This window comes from Schistocerca serialis, chromosome 1 (assembly GCF_023864345.2).
Source record: "Schistocerca serialis cubense isolate TAMUIC-IGC-003099 chromosome 1, iqSchSeri2.2, whole genome shotgun sequence".
In the NCBI taxonomy this organism is placed as follows: Eukaryota; Metazoa; Arthropoda; class Insecta; order Orthoptera; family Acrididae; genus Schistocerca; species Schistocerca serialis.
The window spans coordinates 740882656-740901286 of record NC_064638.1 but is presented as its reverse complement, the minus strand read 5'-3'; the positions used below and the strand labels follow the sequence as shown (position 1 = coordinate 740901286).

Here is an 18631-nt window from a genome sequence, read left to right as displayed (position 1 = left end):
ATTTTTTTCAATTACCATTCCCTATCTGGATATGTCTATAATTTTTGGTAAGCAACTCCACCCATCAACCACAAATTTTGGTATGCAAGACCTACCCAGGCAATCTCATTCGTTATTTCATTATCTATGTTTTTTATACCCATGCCACTTAGAGGTTCTTCAGAAGTAGGCCAATGTATCCTGACACATCCTTCAGGAAATGGGGACACGGATAGCATTCAATATTATTACAGATGCGACAAAATAGCCACTCCACACGCCCAACACAGCAGCTATACAACTGACGTTATAGGAGCAGCACTGGTCAAGTACTGGAGTTCTAAGAGTCCTTGCAGTTCTGTGGTAGTGTTCCTTACTGTACATGTAGGCACACTGTAATATCCAAACGGTCTTGCTTAACAGGAAATATGGCATTGGAACTGTTACCAAGACTTGTTTCTTAACAGCCACAAAAGGAAGGAGGGTAAATACAGTTTAGTGTCTGACTGACAATACATTTGACACAGAACAATAGGTCAGATTGAAGGAGGATATAATAGGAAATCAGGGATGGTCATTCTAAAGGAATCATTTCACCAGCTGCCTGTATTTATTTAAATAAACCACAAAAAACCAATATCAGGGGGGCCTAAACCAACATCTGAACCACATTCATGCCAAATCAAAGTCCAGGGTCTTAACCACTGCACTAACTGCCTCAATTAGCCAGTCATTGTGTAATTTTGCAAATTACTATTGGATTGGTCTGAGTGTAATCACACAATGACAAACACTTTCTAAGAATGAGAACCAGAGCAATGGCATTCACAAGCAAATTCCAGGAGAGGTTTCAGAATGCAGCTGATAGCAGTGAGCTTCTCAAGTAGCAATATGAAGCACAACACCTACTCACTCTGTGTTATATTTCTGATGGTGGCTCCATACACACAGGCTGGTTGTGTTGTGTACCACAAAACCCATCATGGTGGTCACTGGATGAAGGTACAACATTGAAGGGGACACACAGAACACTGCTGTTGTATGAGAAGCTACAATTTAGTTGATTAACAGTGCACCTGCATCTCAAGATTAACTTACATGTTTTATATATAATTTATTTGCTCTTTCTGTTGCATTGCAACCACATTTTGTACAATAAAATAGTAATAAATACTACAGCAACAACATTTAACAATCAACAAAACAATGTCTAGCCAAACATTGAAAGCAAATGACTAAAACTGACACATAAGAAGAAGAGAAAGAAATATTTGCAACTGAAATACTGCATCAGATCAGCAGAACAAATGCATATGCTAAACTCAAAGTATATGAAGCCAAGTAGACAGCCACATAAGAATCTGGATATTGTAATAATGTTACACATTCTGTCTGCTTCTGTCACTACCACAAAAATAAATACATACTTACTAATCTTCTCAAAAAACTGGTAAGAGTTAAGACACTCACTGATAAGAATTTTCCATCATATTTTCATTCTCACTTTGTGATCTGGACTAACAGACAATCCAACAGGAACAATGTGCAACAACGCATGATAAGCTATGTAACGGCACCATGTGAGAAATTACACAAAAACTATACAAATGTATGTAAATATATTTTGTTCACTTTATATATTGTCCCCACAGAGTATTTGAAAGCATTTCCTTTTTATCGGCATTCTTTTGCTGTTAGCTTCTCAATTAATTCCTGTAAAGGCGCTAATTCTTTTCGATCAATCAAATTGAATTCCTGCAAGAAAAGAGAAAGATGTTAAAATCATGAACAAATTTTAAATACTGTGTGTTAAATAATTTAATTCACACACCTGAACAAAAAAGATGAAGTGTTTAAATGATGTATTGAGATGAGCCTCTTCACCCAGCTGGACAACTTCTGAGAAATGCTGGTGATAAATATGTGCATACACTCTGAAAAGTCTCTTCAGTATCGTCTTTGCAATGGAGAGGAAATTTTTGGGAAATGGTACTCCTGCAAAATTCAAGAGTCCACTAGAATAACCAACTAACAACACTTAATGCTAAGAGAGTTAGAGGTACTGTTCTACAGGCACTGATTACCAATTTTTGAAGGAAATAATGTTTCATCATCTAACTGATCTTGCACCCATGTCATTAAATAATCTATGTATTTAGGGGCAGAACATTTTATAGGTTTCTTTACAGTATGTCCATCTGCCCAATGGTATTCATACTTTGGTCCTGCTGACATTATAGGACAACTGTCTTCAGTGCAAAATTCTGTTATTGTTCCATATAACATATTTATCTGATTAAAGAAGTCCACAGCTGAAAAAAAAAGAACAGTAACCACTAATGACAAGTGACTACCACAAAAAATTTTGTTTAACAACAAAAATAATCAATTATTGATTATATAATGTAAATGTATAGATAAAAAATCTACTCAACCAAGCAGCAGCAGCAGCGGGGGAACACACACACACACAAAAGGATTTAACTTTTACAAGCTTTCGGAGCCAGTGGTGGCTCCTGCTAGAAGAGTTGAAGAAGAAGGAAGAGGGGTGAAGGAAAAGGACTGGAAAGGTTTAGGGGAATGGGTACAGTTCAGAAAAGTCATCCAGAACCCCAGGTCAGGAGAAACTTACCAGACGGGATGAGAAGGAAAGACTGGTTGTTGGGGACTGCATTGGATGAGATTTGCCCCAACAATCAGTCTTTCCTTCTTATCCTGTCCAATAAATCTCCCCTCACCTGAGCTTCTGGATGACTTTTCTGAACTGTCCCCCTTCCCTAAATCTCTCTAGTCCTATCCCTTCACCCCTCTTCCTTCCCCTTCAACTCTTCTATCAAAAGAGGGAGCCACTGGCTCCAAAAGCTTATAAAAGTTAAATCCCTTTGTGTGTGTGTGTGTGTGTGTGTGTGTGTGTGTGTGTGTGTGTGTGTGTGTGTGTTCCCCTGCCGCCACTTGGTGAGAAGATTTTTCATCCACTCATTTAAATTAAAAAATTTTGTTTCTTATTCTAACAATATTTCATAAACAATGTCTCGAACACGTATTTATAAAATGACCACCACATGTATAGATTACTGACTTGTGAGGTATATTTTTAAAATAAGGCCTGTGTTAAAGAGTGGGAACAACGAACATTGTCATGGTACACATTCATGTCTGCTCCCAACAAGCTTTGTGCACATTTAGGTGCCATTTTCAGCCATACTGTGTTTGCATTTCCAACTACAGACGTTTACTGTACTTCACTTTCCTACGAATCTATGAGTTTGAATACTCAATATTTATCAGCAACAAATGATACTCCACTAAAATTTCTATGGTTATCACTGAAATATTTAGAGAGTTTAAAACTTTAGTTTTGACCAGCTCCCAAACTCACAAACCTCCAAGGTGTTAGAAATTCAAAGCCAATCATTCCTTCCTGAACTCAATCAAATATCACTATATAAAAATGATGCAAATTTCTTATCCTTGTAGTCACAACTTAATACTATCACTGTTAGGATTCAAGAATAGCTCATCAGTTTACGAGACAGTTTACTCCTATCCAGGAGTTCCAAATGCTTTTGTATGAGTAAATCATGGAATAATACTAAATAATTATATTACATTACAGAGCTAGAGAAAAACTATACAGTCACTTTAGCCCACTTACATGGACAGAAAACAGTCTTCACTAGCTGACATTAAATGGAAATGCAGTATTTAATTCCACAAAGTTTTGCAGTTTTAGATTTGTCAGCAAAAAAGTCTAGTTCTTAAACGATTTAATACTGAGTCAGAAAATCTGTTTTATATTTATGTTTTAGTCCTAAATCCACCACAATTTTTTTTAGACCAGCAATGACAGGCCAATTTCACCTCATTATTTTCTATAGAAATGAAACTGATAGTCTTAAATCTTTACTGCTGCTATTTGGAAGGAAGTATAATCAAAGTGAAAATTCAGAAACCTTACTTTGCATAATAAGCTCACCAGACAAAGTTGCCTTCCATCTATGGCTCATGGTAACGGGTGCATTTAAGTGTGATATGGACTCGACAAAATTCTGGATGTATGAAATGTCAATAACCAGTCAATCTTGTTGCAATAACTTTCATATCAATCATACTGACTGAATGCTTTTCCCAATATTTGGAGCATTATTCTAGGCTATGTAGTACTTTTTTCTCAATATAGATCAAATCTAAAGTCTCTGCAGGTCATTCTAGATGTTTTAAATGTCCTTAATATTTCTCATGCCAAGCAATCAATCTGAATGTAGTGGGCACATGAAATGCAATCTTTGACTGCAAGACTGGTGAACAACTGCTCTTGCACAAAAAATGCCACACTACAAAACTCAGTAGCAAAACAATTTAAGACATATGAATTTCATTATCCTACATATTGCAAGACCATACATGGAAAGAAGCCGCATTCCATACCAACTATGCCACAATTACAGTAATGCATTTCATGTGGGATGGCTGGATACAACATTAATGGTGCATGAAGTCCAATAACAATGATTACTGAAGTCCAAAGTAATTACATCAAAAAGCTGTATTTAATTATTCTACTCAAACAGAAAATCAGGCAGAACTGCACTTCTTGTGTCTTCAGAAAGTGCAAAATACAACAATGAATGCAGGAATAGTAACACCCAAATCAACAAATGAAACAGCTTGCACTTTGTGTTAACAGCCAATTTTAAGAAGAATAGTTGTTCGATTATTAATGGCGAACAATATGGCAGTCAAACAGAAGAAACAAATCTCTCAAAATCTTCAATAGATATTTTAGGTATTCTGCTTCTTTGAAAATGCAAATGATCACCAGGAACTAACCAAGTCAATTGTTGTGATTTCCTTTTCTGCTGGAAAGGAATCTAAATATTCAGTACCATACATAAATCACAGGATATTCATTTTTTATGTTTATGATCTGTCAACTATTCTCTCCCACTGCAAATATCATCTATATGTTGATAACCTTCAGTTATATACTGACGAGCCAAAACATTATGACCACCTGCTTAATCGATTGTTGATTCATCTTTCGAACGCAATGCAGCACCAATTTTGTGCACCACTGATTCTACAATTTGTTGGTAGGTTTGTGGAGGTATGTGGCATAAGATGTCTACACACAAGTTGTGTAATTCCCATAAATAACAGGCCGCTGATTTGTGTAGGTGGCGATAGCACATCAGATTTACGTCAGGCGAATTTGGTGGCCAAGACATCAACATGATTTCACTATCATGTTCTTCAAACCACTGTAATACGATTCTAGTTTCGAGATACAGACAATTATGTTGGCAAAATATGGCACAGCCGTCAGGGAAGACATCAAGCTTGAAGGAATGCAGATGGAATGTTGTCTTTTGATTACTACCACAGGTCCCAAGCAAATGCAGGAGAATGCCTCCCATAGCATGATACTGGTCCCACCAGGCTGCATCCATTGTGTGCAGCACATTTCAAGCCACCGTTCACTTCAATGAAGGCATTTATGGAGATGACCAGCAACCTGGTGCAACACGAAACATGATTCATCCAAAGAGACGACACGTTTCCTATGCTCAGCAGTCTAATCCCGATAGCCCTGTGCCCACTGCAGTTTTAATTGTTATTGTCTTTGGGTCAATGTGTGAACACACAGGAGTGGTCTGCTACAGAGATCCATGTTCAACAATGTACAATAAATGGAGTGGTCCAAACCACTTGTTCGAGCATAAGCACTGTGCTCGTTCGGCAAAGATATATTAGATTACCATCTATCTTACTTTACAGAGCAGACAAGCCCCCAAACCCCACATTCTGTGACAAGTCCTGGACATCTAACCACTCAGCACCCAGTGGTAGTGTCCAATGTTGTTCTACCACTTTCTGTAGATGCAAATGACAGTAGCACATGAACATTCAACTAGCTTTCCTGTTTCCAAGATACTCTTTCACAGGCTTTGCGCGATAACTTGCCCTTTGTGAGAGTTTCTATCTCTATGATTTCCCAATTTGCAGCACATATCTTCGCTAGGACGATGCCTATCCATCTCTGCTCCATTTACCTACTTTCCTTACTGCTTCACATGTCTGAATGCCACCAGATGACGTAATGATGAGGTGAACAGTGGTCATAAGGTTTTGGCTGTTCAGTGCACTGAAGTGCAAGTAAAAACAGACTTTTACACTGCCATCCAGCATGTAAATGCTCATTTACTTGTCTTGTCTGAGTGTGTGCAGTCACCACGAAAGACATTACCAAGCAGTTCAGGGAATATCTTCCATCCTTAATCCTAAACAGCACACAAATAACAGTTTCCTCTTCTGCAAAGAACTTGAGGTTAATTCTGAACTATCACTTAGACTCCCCCATACTTGACTATGGTGATGCCATTCTCCGATAACTTTCTGACAAAAGCTCACACAGGCCAGAACTGGCAATCAATGCCTGTATGCAATACATTTGTGATGTATACTATTTCACATTTAATAAAATATTCCAGACAATTATGCTGTGGTCAAAGATATTTCATTCTAAAACCTGATGTTTTGGCCCCATCTGCAGAGCACATTTTCGAGGGGGGTCGTAGCTTTGTTGAACGTCTGATTCACACCCTGGCTCACTACTGACTACAGCAAAATTCCACTTCCACTAGCTCCCATGCAGTGGCGTGATGTCACATATTTTGAATAGGAGCACACAATTGGCCGTTACTGACTGACGTCGTCCGCTGTTACTACCATCCCATGGTGGAAGACTGGTACACACCTTTTTTAGCACCGGAATCCAAATTTCATTGAATTTCACACCCTCCCCCTTCCTATTGAAATTCCTGGGGTGTTTCACAATCTCTATGGCCTCTCTACATAGTATTTCGTGGTATCCACTTGTGACTGCTGGTTCTTGGGTACTATCAAAATAAATGTGGTGGTCTCCTGGCAATAAAGACGTACCGCAACAGCGGGACTAGTGCAGCAGGGGATACAACCCGTCGGCTTTGGACAATGACGTCACAAGTGGCCAATCGAGAAGCGATTCTTCTTAGTGTTGTAGCTCCCTTCAGTGACTGATAAGTGTTTTTTGACTTTAAAAAAAAAAAAATCTCACGAGATAGAATAAACAGATCCACTTTATTAAGCAATCAGTAAAAAACTAAACAAACATAACAGCAAAAGCGAAAATGGTAAACTGCTCTCTGGCGACTTGTGACGTCCTTGTCCAAAGCCGACGGGTTGTATCCCCTGCTGCACTAGACCCGCAACAGCTGATCTGTCAATCTCCACTCTTCTGCAATTACCCTTGTGCTCTCAAGAGTTGTTTTTTTTTTCTTCTTGACGACTCTAAGAGTAACTGCAGAAGAGTGGAGGTTGACAGATGAGCTGTTGTGGAACATTCATTATAGCCAGGAGACCACCACGTTCATTTTAATAATACTTAAGTACTGGCAGCCACAAGTTGATACCACAAGACTATATAAAGGGGCCATAGAGATTGTGAAACACCCTAGGAATTTCAACAGGAACGAGAAGGGAGTGAAATTGAATGAAATTTTGATTCCGGTGCTAAAAAAGATATATACCAGTCTTCCACCATACGATGACAGTAACAGCAAATGACAGCACTCGATAACGGCCAACTGTGTTCGCCTATTCAAAACATGTGACATCACGCCACTGCACAGGAGCTTGTGGAAGTGGAATTTTGCTGTAGCCAGTAGAGAGCCAGGGTGTGAATAGGACGTTCAACAAAGCTACAATCCCCCTTGATAATGTGCTCTGCAGACGGGGACAAAATATAGGGTTTTAGAATGAAATTTCTTGGACCACAGCGTAATAGTACGGAATATTTTATTAACTGTGACAATTCTGGCCATGAAACTTTACACATTTTGACCATATCATTCCTGACTATGAATAGTTATCATAGCTGTGTGCCAATAAGCGTAGACCATCATACTCATGCTTTCTCTATTGTCTTCTCATTCACTGCACTCCCACTCATTTATCTTCAAGTCTTAAGTTACTATCTGAACAGTACAGCAGAAATACTCTTCCTCAACAACTTAAAATCCCCTCTGTACAATCAAACAACACAGCCATGTTCTCTAAATCATTTTCTGTAGGCCCTATGCCTATTGGGAACCTCACCTTCCTCAAAGGATCAGACAAATCGAATTCCTTCCAAACTTCAAATGGCAGTTCAAACAGCCATTTCTCTCTTATACTAAGCCTGCTACTCATTCACTTCAATCTCCTTCCACCATATTAATAGAGTTCTTCATTAAAATTCTGTTCTTTCATAACAGCAACTGCAACAGTCATTTCAATCTCCTCCTTTCTTTATCTCTTCTACTTCTATAATACTAATCACATATTCAAATGTGCTAAACTAATCCACATCATTCTTAATGCCCTTTACTGTTGTTATAATTAATGTCAACTATTCTTTTCATTTTTAGTATTAATGTCTATTATTAGTGTTGTTGTTGTTCCTGTCAATATTTTTATTTTTTTTATTTTTTGGCAGGTATTGTTCCTGATCACATGTCAGGCTATAAAAGCAATAAATAAATAAGTAAAAAAATATAATAAAAAGAACTGAGACAAAAAATATTTTGATGAAGGTCACACAGGGCTACTTAAGGCCCAATCTACGCAAACAGCCACTTGAATCACCAAGCTGATAGGAGCACCTGATGTGTTCCCAATATGAAATTTGTACTCAAGATTTGCCACAATTGACAGTAGAAACAAAATTTCCTGTCATTACATTTAGATTTATTTTTAAAGAGTAGCAACTAATGGAGGAATGGAAAGAGGGGGGAGGCACCAAATTATATGTTGTTTACATGAAAAAATGTTCTTGAACTAGTCCTGATGACCAAAGTGATTTACCTCTTGCATATTGCTTAGGTATTCAGTGGCACTTTATTATCGAAGAGTATCAATTAAGAAGTAAATAAATGACCGCAAATTCAGAGATACTACAGGCTAATAGAAACAGTGAGTAGCTTTGTGGTGCATTTTTTTGTTTTGATGGGTTATTTCGGTCTATAGAACACATCCACTCAAGAGTCAGATTAGTAAAAATAAGGAACAATAGCTATACGATCGTTTTAACGAGTAGTTCCGAAGGATGGAGATAAACAATGTAAGAGCACTAATTTATTCTGATAAAGTAAGACATCGATCTATTCAGAAGAGTTTCTTGAAACAGATTTTATAAAGACATTCCCTCTAAAATAATTAAGTATCTTAAAGTTTCATATTAGTTGCATATAGTTTTTATGACCCCTCAGAAGCCTTATTTTCTGTCATTATGGTGTGGTGCAGTGAAGAACTTACATTGGACAGTGACCAATTCAGTGCTGTTACATTGCGAAAGCAATTTGTAAATCATACTGTTGACACAAGAATGCCGGTTCACTGAATTTGACATTATGAAGGAGGGGAAAAGAAAGAGAATGGAAATAGAACTTCAGTGTTTTCTCCAACCCACAAATTTTTAACATGACAATTACAGTTTCTGTCTTTTGAAGTTTATAGATCTTCAGTTGATTCATCATTAGGGAGCTTAGCATTACTCAACAGGAGTTGACATCATAAATTTTCATATGTAGAGAACACTAAATAATTCAGGTCTAAATTTAGCTTATCACACATTCCTTGTTCATACAGCTTCTACAACGTCAAAAGACAAACACAATGTTAAGTATTACAGACCTCAATACTGATCTTATTAATGTTTAAAAAATCATGTATGTTTAGATAACATCTAATAATAATTATGACATGATAGTATTCCTGTCACTGCATATTTACATCAAAAGCACACCACATCAGTAATGGTTCTATGAAGTAGGCCTATATGTTTTTAATACCACTTGTTACGCATATTACAAAAGTGGATGTTCATGTACAAGTTAAATAAGCTGAGGTTATTATCTCTGCTAAGTGCCATCTGTCACACACCTTAGCATGAACTGAAATGCCTGTATTACAACAGATCAAATTACTCTCATAGCAAAGAATGCAACTGCAACATCGGTTTAGTGAGATGATTCTGGAGGGATGGGTTTTAGCATTTGTATAAAAGATAGCAAACAAGACATTTACTAATTCACAGTTTGGTGCTTTTATCTCAGTAGGCTTGGTATCACATAATTACTGAAGGTAGGGCCTCTGTGTATGTGCAATAAACTAATGATAAAGTTAGAGAAAGGCAAAATACATTACAGGCAGTGAGTTCATCAAAGGTCAACACTTTGGTGTTCATGCACACAAGATAAGGTACATATGCAATCCTAAAATACTGTCAGGGTGTACATACAGTAAACCTAAAAAAGAGGAGAGTCACCACTACATATGTCAACACATGTAGTAACAGCATCCTACTTAAGACAGTAAACAAATTCAAAATCTGATATATTACAGGTGCTATCTACAACCAAAAGGTCAAAAAACTAGTTATTTGTATACTTGGTAGGAGAAAAAAAAAAAAAAAAAAAAAGAGAGGCAAGCACTATCGAACTAAGTACAATACCTTTTCACAAAAGCTGGCAATCATCGATTAGCAAACTACGAACGTTGAACATGCTACACACTTTTAGGGGGACGTCACTATCTGAATCAAGAAACATTTTCACTTTCACCGCACTGGGAAACTTCGGTCTTGTTGAAATCTCTTACAACCAACGGCTACCCAATGCGGATTTTCGTGCTTTACAAATGAGACCTTCGTATGTTGTTGCATGGGGAACAATGCTGAAGTGTCACAAAATTGTTACAAATTTTAAACTTACTGTTAACTGCGACCCACTCATTTAAATCTTCTCCTTCAGGCAACATAACTGCGAGCCGCAGATTACCGGAACCCAATGTTGCAGCAGCATGTTTCATTAAGTCATACTGGTGCGTCCCTTCAGGTATGTTCTTCTTCGGTTTAAAAGTTTTTGATGACCGACTGCCACTAAAATTAAACATTGAATAACAAAATGTGTAACATCAAAATCAATAAATTACGTTCCAATGCTTAAATCACGTTACTATAACGGCTTCACTTAAGTCATACTACATCATTTGACATCAACCAACAACGTATCTAATACTACATCAATCGCAACAAGTGACAAGGGCAACACAGCATGAATAGTTACTTCACAGAGAGGAAGTTAAGCACACTTACAACAAGAAGCTCATTCTGAAGTGCCCCAGTTACTTTGGCAGAAAAAAGTGCAAATGGCTAATCTGCTAGTGCATATTGCAGATGTTCAGTATGCAGCTTCTCTTGCGATTCTTCCTGGGACGTTACTTTTCAGATGCCGTTAACCACAACCATTAGCTGTCTGCGGCTGTCACGAATATCTATGCACTGGTTTGTTTTACAAATGGCCGCTACGAAACAAAAGGATTAATTATGCAAAGCTTGTTTAGTTCGCTGCTTATTACTGAGATATGGTGTGCAAATTTCTCCAAAAAGCAAAATATGTACACGATCTACAGCGAATATGTAACAGGAGCGCACGCGATCGGGAATGGTGTTATTGCTCTTTTCCCAATGCTCTCCTAAAAAAAAGAGCTTCAGTCGAGTTCTTAAAACAGCGAGTATATCTACCTTAAACTAGCTACGAAAATAGTGCACCTAGATCATAAAACTACACGCAGAACTTTAGTTATTGATGACTGTCTATAACCGTTTGACAGCTAATACACATACAACATCTATGCTACTGTCGCTCATGTTATCGATAGCATTCCCATCTCCCGACTTTTTATTGGACGAAAGAAAACAGTTTTTTCCTGCCCAACAATCGTAATCCTTAGGTGAGGGACATAAAAAGCAGATATGATTGGCAGCGTTTAATAGGCCTTAATTATGCAGCTAAAATAATGATAATACCATGAGTATAAACTGAAATTATTTAGGAAGATAACACTACAAATTTGCAAACGTGAGGGAAAAATGGTGCGAGTGATATCTTAGTACTTTCACCATAACAATACACAATTTAGTTTCTGTTCGCAATGATTGTTTTGCAGCAAATACCGTGGATATTCCCTGGCTGGGTCAGTCTCGGGCACGAGACATTAATATATCTGTGGGCTATTGGATTAGCTTTTTAATAATATGTATCCAGTGCTATCTTCGATTATTTTGTCTATTTACTTATCCCTTACCCCTGGACTGTAGGTGACAGTATTGGGTGTGCAAGCAGACAGACCAAGACAGTCGTAAAATCTGAGTTCTGGCTGCATCTATCGTTTCACATATGGAGCTTTGTTATAACGAGCATGATATAAATTTACAATAAAATTAGAATTTCTTTGTAATGACACATAAATGATTTTTACATATATTTTCTGTTAATTTGTCCGTCTGAAAATTAACTATAATTTTAAAAGTGACCGGGTTGAACTTCAGTGTTAGGGAGACTGGCAGTAATAAACAGATGATGTATAGATGTCTTTGTGAGGTACGGGTACCCTTTTCAAATGATTTTAAAAGTTTTCGATTCTTTTTCTTTCAATAACTGAGTTAGATAGCTTATTAAAAACACTTTTTGCCTGTTTCGCTTCGAACACTCATTGTCAGTTTGATGTTGCAGTGTCTAATAATTTTCTTATCAAATTGTTAAATAGTCATGCGTGGCTTTATTCAAGGAGGTGACTGTCACTTGCTCGAACTGACATTTGAGACACTACATACATTGTTCTATACTGATATATAGGAAGATTGTTTTGTATTATAAACGTCTTTGTATTTTCAGTGTTAATGATTGCTTGGTTTTCAAGCTCCTACTTCATCTGCACTGCACAGGAAACTGTTGTCCATCAGCAAGCGTAGTACGTTTGTGATTTATATTGACTGTGAAACCGTTAACTTGATAAATAAATCGTACACATGTAAACCAAGACATTCATCTGTAACGCGTTCTTCTTCAGTCTCTGCAATATTTAGCTATACTTTTATTTGCATTACTTTATTGCAGTGGAAATTGAAATTAACTGTTTAAATTTCGATAGCACTAAATTGCAATTATATTGTGCCTGTGCAATTTGATATGCAGAAAAGTGGATAACATTATGTATAAGTAACAGGAGGCAATATGTAGCCATTAATAGCTTATACAGATCAGAAGTTAGAAGCATTAAGTATGGTATACCTCAAGGATCTGTAATGCGACCTGTCTTTTTCAATTTATTTGTAAATAATACACAAACTTGTGAAAATGAAATCAAAATACTGTTTGCAGATGATATGACTGTGCTAAATGTTTCCAACAATTTGGAGGCACTTGAGCAAAATACATACATATAAGTTAGTACAGCACAATGGCTCTCTGAAAATGAGTTAATTATTAATCCAAAAAAAATTATGTACTTGGCCTTCAAAAATAAACAAAAGAAGAACATATGGATGTTTTCTTAGATGAAAAAGGACTGGAAGAAGCAGCTTCAGTTAAGTTTTTTGGCATTACAATAGACAGTGAGCTAAATTGGAAACAGCAGATAAATACTGTTTTCAGTAAGCTAAGCTCAGTGATATTTATAATGAAACAACTGGCTCGCTATACTCACCAAGACCTCTTGTGCAGTGTCTATCATTGACTTTTTGAACCATACATGCGATATGGAATCACGGTATAGGGGATCTCAACTATCACAGGAGTGAAGAGAATATTCACATTACAAAAGCAAGCCATTCAAATTATATTGAAAAAGGAGCAAAAAGAATCGTGTAAAAGTTGTTTCAAAGAACTAAACATTCTAACGTTTCCATCATTGTATATATTCAGGACCATGATGAGTGCATTACGTGATCACACAAAACTGGAGACTAATGAGACTGTTCATACACACAACACAAGGAACAGAAAACAACTGCAGTGCATTCCACTTAGACTTAAGATTATTGAAAAAGGACCCAAATATTCTGGCATCAAGTTAATACAAGCAATGCCAAGGGAATTGCAAGAACTCAAAAATGAGGAAACTTTCCCCACAACTCTAAAAAAGTTTCTGATACAAGGAGAATTTTATAGTTTAGCTGACTACATTAGCCAACAGTGAACAAAAGTTCATCCTGTTGTTGTTGTTGTGGTCTTCAGTCCTGAGACTGGTTTGATGCAGCTCTCCATGCTACACTATCCTGTGCAAGCTTCTTCATCTCTCAGTACCTACTGCAACATGCATCCTTCTGAATCTGTTTAGTGTATTCATCTCTTGATCTCCCTCCACACTGCCTTCCAATAGTATATTTGTGATCCCTTGATGCCACAGAACATGTCCTACCAACCGATCCCTTCTTCTAGTCAACTTGTGCCACAAACTCCTCTTCTCCACAATTCTATTCAATACCTCCTCATTAGTTATATGATCTACCTATCTAATCTTCAGCATTCTTCTGTAGCACCACATTTCGAAAGCTTCTATTCTCCTCTTGTCCAAACTATTTCTCTTCCATGTTTCACTTCCATACATGGCTACACTCCTTACAAATACTTTCAGAAATGACTTCCTGACACTTAAATCTCTATTAGATGTTAACAAATTTCTCTTCTTCAGAAACGCTTTCCTTGCCATCGCCAGTCTACATTTTATATCCTATCTACTTCGACAATCATCAGTTATTTTGCTCCCCAAATAGCAAAACTCCTTTACTACTTTAAGTGTCTCATTTCCTAATCTAATTCCCTCAGCATCACCCGACTTAATTTGACTACATTCCATTATTCTCGTTTTGCTTTTGTTGATGTTCATCTTATATCCTGCTTTCAAGACACTGTCCATTTCGTTCAACTGCTCTTCCAAGTCCTTTACTGCCTCTGACAGAATTACAATGTCAATGGCAAACCTCAAAGTTTTTATTACTTCTCCATGGATTTTAATTCCTACTCTGAATTTTTCTTTTGTTTCCTTTACTGCTTGCTCAATATACAGGTTGAATGACATCAGGGAGAGGCTACAGCACTGTCTCACTCCCTTCTCAACCACTGCTTCCCTTTCATACCCCTCGACTCTTATAATTGCCGTCTGATTTCTGTAGAAATTGTAGATAGCCTTTCACTCCCTGTATATTACCCCTGCCACCTTCAGAATTTGAAAGAGAGTATTCCAGTCAACATTGTCAAAAGCTTTCTCTAAGTCTACAATTGCTAGGAACGTAGGTTTGCCTTTCTTTAATCTATTTTCTAAGATAAGTCGTAGGGTCAGTATTGCCTCAGGTGTTCCAACATTTCTATGGAATCCAAACTGATCTTCCCCAAGGTCGGCTTCTAGCAGTTTTTCCATTCGTCTGTAAAGAATTCGCATTATTATTTTGCAGCAGTGACTTATTTAACTGATAGTTCACATCTGTCAATGCCTGCTTTCTTTGGGATTGGAATTATTATATTCTTCTTGGAGTCTAAGGGTATTTCGCTTGTCTCATATACCTTGCTCACCAGATGGTAAACTTTTGTCAGGACTAGCTCTCCCAAGGCAGTCAATAGTTCTATTGGAATGTTGTCTACTATCGGGGCCTTGTTTCGGCTCGGGTCTTTCAGTGCTCTGCCAAACTTTTCCCGCAGTATCATATGTCCCATTTCATCTTCATCTATATCCTCTTCCATTTCCATCCTGTGAGTGATAAATCTCACGCTTCATAAAAAGAACTAGCAACAGAAATCAGTGTTAAAGAAATTAATTATAATTAGGAACCACTAATGTATAATATAAGCTAATTATACCTCGAAAATTATTGTTTTTTGTATGTATTATGTATCATAAGTCATTTTGTACTTCGTAATATTATGAATATACTGCATCATGAGGCATTGTGAACTATGTAATATTATATATATACTGTGAAAGCTCCTATGTATATTTAATATGTAAGCTATTTTATATACTTTTATGTTTCATATTATCTAGATTGTAAGCCTAATGACCTGTCCTATGTTACCCTGGATGGTTTAGATTCCCAAATCAGCCCAGCAGATGGTGCTGCATTCGGTATCTAGGTTATTTATCTATACTGCAACTAAACAGCTGGACCAATTTGAATGAATTTTTGTGAATACATTCAAGTGGGGGCCTGGATGATTTAGATTCACAAATCAGCCCAGCAAATGGCGCTGCATTTGGTATCTAGGTTATTTATCTATACTGCAACTAAATGTCTGGATCGACTTGAATGAATTTTTGTGTATGCATTCAAGTGGGGGCCTGGAAAATTTACATTCTTAAATCAGCACAGTAGGTGGCGTTGCATTTTTGTGTGCAATACTGAGCGTTTTATATTCAGATATAAGTTACGTGCATAGGATTTCGTTTATTTTTCGATATTTTAATTTGAGTGTATTATAGATTAGATTTACTTTCATTCCAATTGATCTGTAGTGAGGAGGTCCTCCAGGATATGGAACATGTCAGAAAAACAACAATACATGACAAATATTTACAACTAAAACAAATAAGCTAATGTACCATTCCACGGGTCCCAAATGGAATGATCGTCATTTTTAATGAACACTAAGAGTCATTTTACAAATACTAATGCACTGAATTTAAAATAAAAAAGTTTTTTATTTATTTATAAGGTAATAAACATGTAATACAACTACTGTAATACTTATTTAAAATTGTGCAGAAGTTATGTTGTACTTATATACAAATCGGTTGGTTTTACTAAGAAATTCATCAATGGAGTAGAAGGAGTTGGCCACCAATAAAACCTTTAGGCTTCTCTTAAACTGAATTTTATTGGTTGTTAAGCTTTTTATGGCTGCTGGCAAGTTATTGAAAATGTGTGTTCCTGAATAATGCACACCTTTTTGTACAAGACTAAGTGACTTTAAATCCTTGTGAAGATTATTCTTATTTCTAGTATTGATTCCATGAATTGAGCTGTTGGTTTGAAAATGTGATATATTTTTAATGACAAATTTCATTAAGGAATAAATATATTGGGAAGCAGTAGTTAGTATCCCTAGTTCCCTAAACAGGCTTCTGCAGGATGTTCTTGAGTTCCCACCACATATAACTCTTACTGTACGTTTTTGTGCCCGGAAAACTTTAGCTTGGCTTGATGAATTACCCCAAAAATTAATCCCATATGACATTATGAAATGAAAGTAAGCATAGTATGCCAGCTTTTTCATTTTATATCCCCTATGTCTGACAAAATTCGCATTGCAAACAGAGACTTGTTAAGACACTTCAGCAGTTCTGTGGTGTGCTCCTCCCAGTTGAATTTATTATCAAGCTGTAATCCCAAGAATTTAACACTGTCCACTTCTTCTATCTTCTTGTCATCATATGTTAGACATATACTCTTGGGACACCCCTTACAAGTTCTGAACTGCATGTAGTGTGTTTTTTCAAAGTTTAGTGACAAAGAATTGGCTAGGCACCAGTGATTTATGTCCACAAATATTTTATTGGCTGATCTTTCTAAGACTTCACTTCATTTGCTATTTATTGCAATGTTTGTATCATCGGCAAACAAAACAAACTTGGCATCTGGTAATGTTACTGATGAAAGGTCGTTGATATACACAGGATATGTGTGTTTCGTTATTTTGACATTTTAATTTTTTCATACGGTGTCTTTTGATATTTCAGGTGTCGCATTTCAGTGAATATTAAGTGTATTATATTCACATATAAGTTACATACATAAAACAATGCCACGTCTTCGTGGATGAGGAGAAAATATTGATCGACGGACTCTGAATTCACAATTAGTCCAGAACCATCGGTTAAATAGATCGGAAGAAAATCAATTGGCGGACAATGAAAATTTAAGAAACCAGGCTGCAATCAGACATGCTAATGAAAGTCAAGAGCAACGCAATGAACGCCGTCGAGCTAACGCATTGAGACAAAAACTGGACCGTCAATGAGTCACCAACACATTCAGAACACTTGAACAACAGCGTTTGCAAGTGTATCGTGCATTGACACGCTCATCACTTCTCTGCCTTGCGTTTGAATATGAGTCGGACATCGACTATTCGTCACATTCACAAATTGTAATCGGTGCTATGATCAAACAATGCCAACACTGTCATGCACTCAAATACAAAGGTGAATCAGTCGGTTTCTGCTGCGCGACTGGAAAAGTTGTATTGCCACCAGTGAATTCGCCGCCAGAACCATTGAACACACTATTGGCTGGAGCTAGATTTCAATCTATACTGTTTTTGCGTAAAATTCGCAAATTCAATTCGTGCTTACAAATGACATCATTTGGAGCAACAAAAATCGTTCAAAATGAGGATGGTTGCAATTTTCAGTCAACGTTTAAGATTCAGTGACAGGCGTATCATCAAATTTGTTCTTTAATGCCGATGCCTGATACCGATTCAAAATTTCTGCAAATCTACTTCATGGGTGATGAGGAGCAGCAAATAAACGCACGCTGCCAGTACAACCATATCGAGCAGATGGAGGAGCGGAAAATTGTGGGTGTTTTAGAACCATTTTTACAGAATCACAACCAGCTGGTCCAGTTGTTCAATACCATTTCAAACAGACTGCAAAACGACAACTATACGATCGTCATCAAAGCAGACAAAGTACCATCTGGGCCACACACGGGCTGATATAACGCACAGACCATTAATGAAGTTGCACTTGTTATGGTTGGCTACGCATTTGAATGTCGAGATATAAGAATCTA

The 18631-nt window shown here is 37.0% G+C and overlaps 1 protein-coding gene across 3 annotated transcripts; it reads right to left on the bottom strand.

Annotated features, from left to right (window-relative positions):
• Positions 1-1073: 1073 nt before the first annotated feature.
• LOC126481866 (MOB kinase activator 1B) lies at positions 1074-11705 on the bottom strand. 3 transcript variants are annotated; one of them, XM_050105828.1, is made up of 6 exons: positions 11582-11705; positions 11153-11361; positions 10770-10936; positions 2064-2291; positions 1811-1974; positions 1074-1734 (listed from the first exon to the last, which is right to left on the bottom strand). In XM_050105828.1, the coding sequence occupies exons 2-6, from the start codon at positions 11164-11166 to the stop codon at positions 1654-1656; spliced, it is 654 nt and encodes a 217-aa protein (XP_049961785.1). In that variant the 5' UTR covers positions 11167-11361; positions 11582-11705; the 3' UTR covers positions 1074-1653. The 3 variants fall into 3 exon arrangements, with proteins under 3 accessions (XP_049961785.1, XP_049961792.1, XP_049961799.1); XM_050105835.1 differs by having other exon boundaries at positions 11459-11695; XM_050105842.1 differs by having other exon boundaries at positions 11609-11673.
• Positions 11706-18631: the final 6926 nt, after the last annotated feature.

Bases quoted from the DNA above. Each gene is read 5' to 3' on its own strand.
- LOC126481866 (XM_050105828.1), bottom strand. The intron at 2,292-10,769 runs GTAAGTTTAAAA...TTTTTTTTTCAG, and splicing joins TGAGTGGGTCGCAGTTAACA to CTGTGGACTTCTTTAATCAG. The intron at 1,735-1,810 runs GTGTGTGAATTA...CTTTTCTTGCAG, and splicing joins ACTTCATCTTTTTTGTTCAG to GAATTCAATTTGATTGATCG.